The 1,684-nt window shown below is 51.2% G+C and overlaps 1 protein-coding gene across 1 annotated transcript in view; it reads left to right on the top strand.

Annotated features, from left to right (window-relative positions):
• Positions 1-1,684, top strand: part of MYO18B (myosin XVIIIB) — a 289,839-nt gene that overhangs the window by 21,427 nt on the left and 266,728 nt on the right. Inside the window, exon 9 of the mRNA XM_011934846.1 lies at positions 377-477. Coding sequence (XP_011790236.1) covers positions 377-477 — 101 coding nt within the window. The remainder of the gene's footprint in view (positions 1-376; positions 478-1,684) is intronic.

Raw genomic sequence — 1,684 nt, 5'->3', positions numbered from 1 at the left:
ACGCCTGTAATCCCAGCACTTTGGGAGGCTGAGATGGGTGGATCACGAGGTCAGGAGATCGAGACCATCCTGGCTAATACAGTGAAACCCCATCTCTACTAAAAATACAAAAAAATTAGCTGGGCATGGTGGTGGGCACCTGTGGTCCCAGCTACTTGGGAAGCTGAGGCAGGAGAATGGCATGAAGCCAGGAGGCAGAGCTTTCAGTGAGCCGAGATCACACCACTGTACTCCAGCCTGGGCAACAGAGCGAGAGTCCATCTCAAAAAAGAAAAAAAAGGAGTGGATCAGAGTGGGGCATCCTGGGTAGCTGGGCATCAGGCATGTGCAGATGTACCCAAAGCGCTGACTGGGTGCCCCTCTTCTCTCCCTGCAGACAATGCTTTTGGAGAAGAGCCGTGTGGCACGGCAGCCGGAAGGGGAAAGTAACTTCCAGGTTTTCTCCCAGATGCTGGCTGGATTGGACTTGGATCTGAGGTGAGCACTTGGGGCAGGTGGAGACAGTGGAGAGCAGTGCAACAAAGGGCACCTGTTCTTTGGGGGCCCAGCCTTAGCTTCTGCCCAGTACTGAGAGGCCATGGGACCCAGGGATTAGGAACATGGCCTCCGATTCCAGCTGCCTGGGTACACACAGCTCATGGGCTGGGTGACTTTGGTCACATGTCATCCACCCTGAGCCTCGGTTTCTTCCTTTGTAATGTGGAAACAACACCTTTCTTAGACCTTATAGGACTGAGATAATTTACATTCAGCTCTTTATACATGCTGGGAGTCAAGGCTGTCTGCTGTGATAGTGGCATGTCAATACTGGTCCTGGCAGCAGTGTGGGAAGAGGGAGAGGGACAGCAGACCCCCACATCTTCCAGAAGTTTCTAAACTTTTGTGGGAGTTTTGGGTGTATAGTAGGGGATGCCTACATGAGGTTCCTCGGGACAGACCTGCCACTGAGTGGGGCAGTGAGCTGGGTAGTCAGGCAAGTCTCATCTTGGAGGGCTTCCTGGAGGAGGTGGCCTAAAAAGCCATCTCTGCCCTTCCCCAAATCTACAGGGCATCATTAAGCATGTGGCTTATGTGGCTTCCTCTCCCAGAGCCTTGGTTTCCTCCTCTGTTGGATGGATGGGCATGGTCTTAGTGAAGCTCCAGGGAGAGGAAAAATTGGGCTTTCCCACATGAGGGGTGATAATTTGTGGTTACTGTGCTCTAACCTCATCACTGTTTGTTCCCCAGCCTTCCCTCCCCATCTGAAGGGCAGCCTCAACCTGTCCTGTGTGTCCTGGCTAAGGCTGGAGGGACAGCTGTAACCTGCAGAGAGAAGGCAGAGAAGAGAAGGAACTCCCACTTTTCAGAGTGATAGTAACTGAGCAGCAGGGAAACTTCTAGAAGGTCTTGGGAATCTGTAGGAGAACTTGGAGTAGGGTTGTATAGCAGAGTGACAAGGACCACAAACTCGAGGACAAGGCTGTGTGGATTTGTATGTTGGCTTTTCCACTTGTTGGCTGTGTGACCTTGAGCTAATGAGTTCACCTCTCTGAGCCTGACTTTCCTTATCTACAAAAATAGATGTGACTATATCACAGTGTTGTGGTGAGGGTTAAAATATGAACAGGCAGACAATACTTCTTTTTTTGGTTTGTTTTTTGTTGAGACGGAGTCTCACTCTGTCACCCAGGCTGGCGTGCAGTGG

This window comes from Colobus angolensis, unplaced genomic scaffold (genome assembly GCF_000951035.1).
Source record: "Colobus angolensis palliatus isolate OR3802 unplaced genomic scaffold, Cang.pa_1.0 Scaffold139, whole genome shotgun sequence".
NCBI lineage: Eukaryota > Metazoa > Chordata > Mammalia > Primates > Cercopithecidae > Colobus > Colobus angolensis.
The sequence above is the reverse complement of the archived record's forward strand: the minus strand, read 5'-3'. Positions and strand labels throughout refer to the sequence as shown.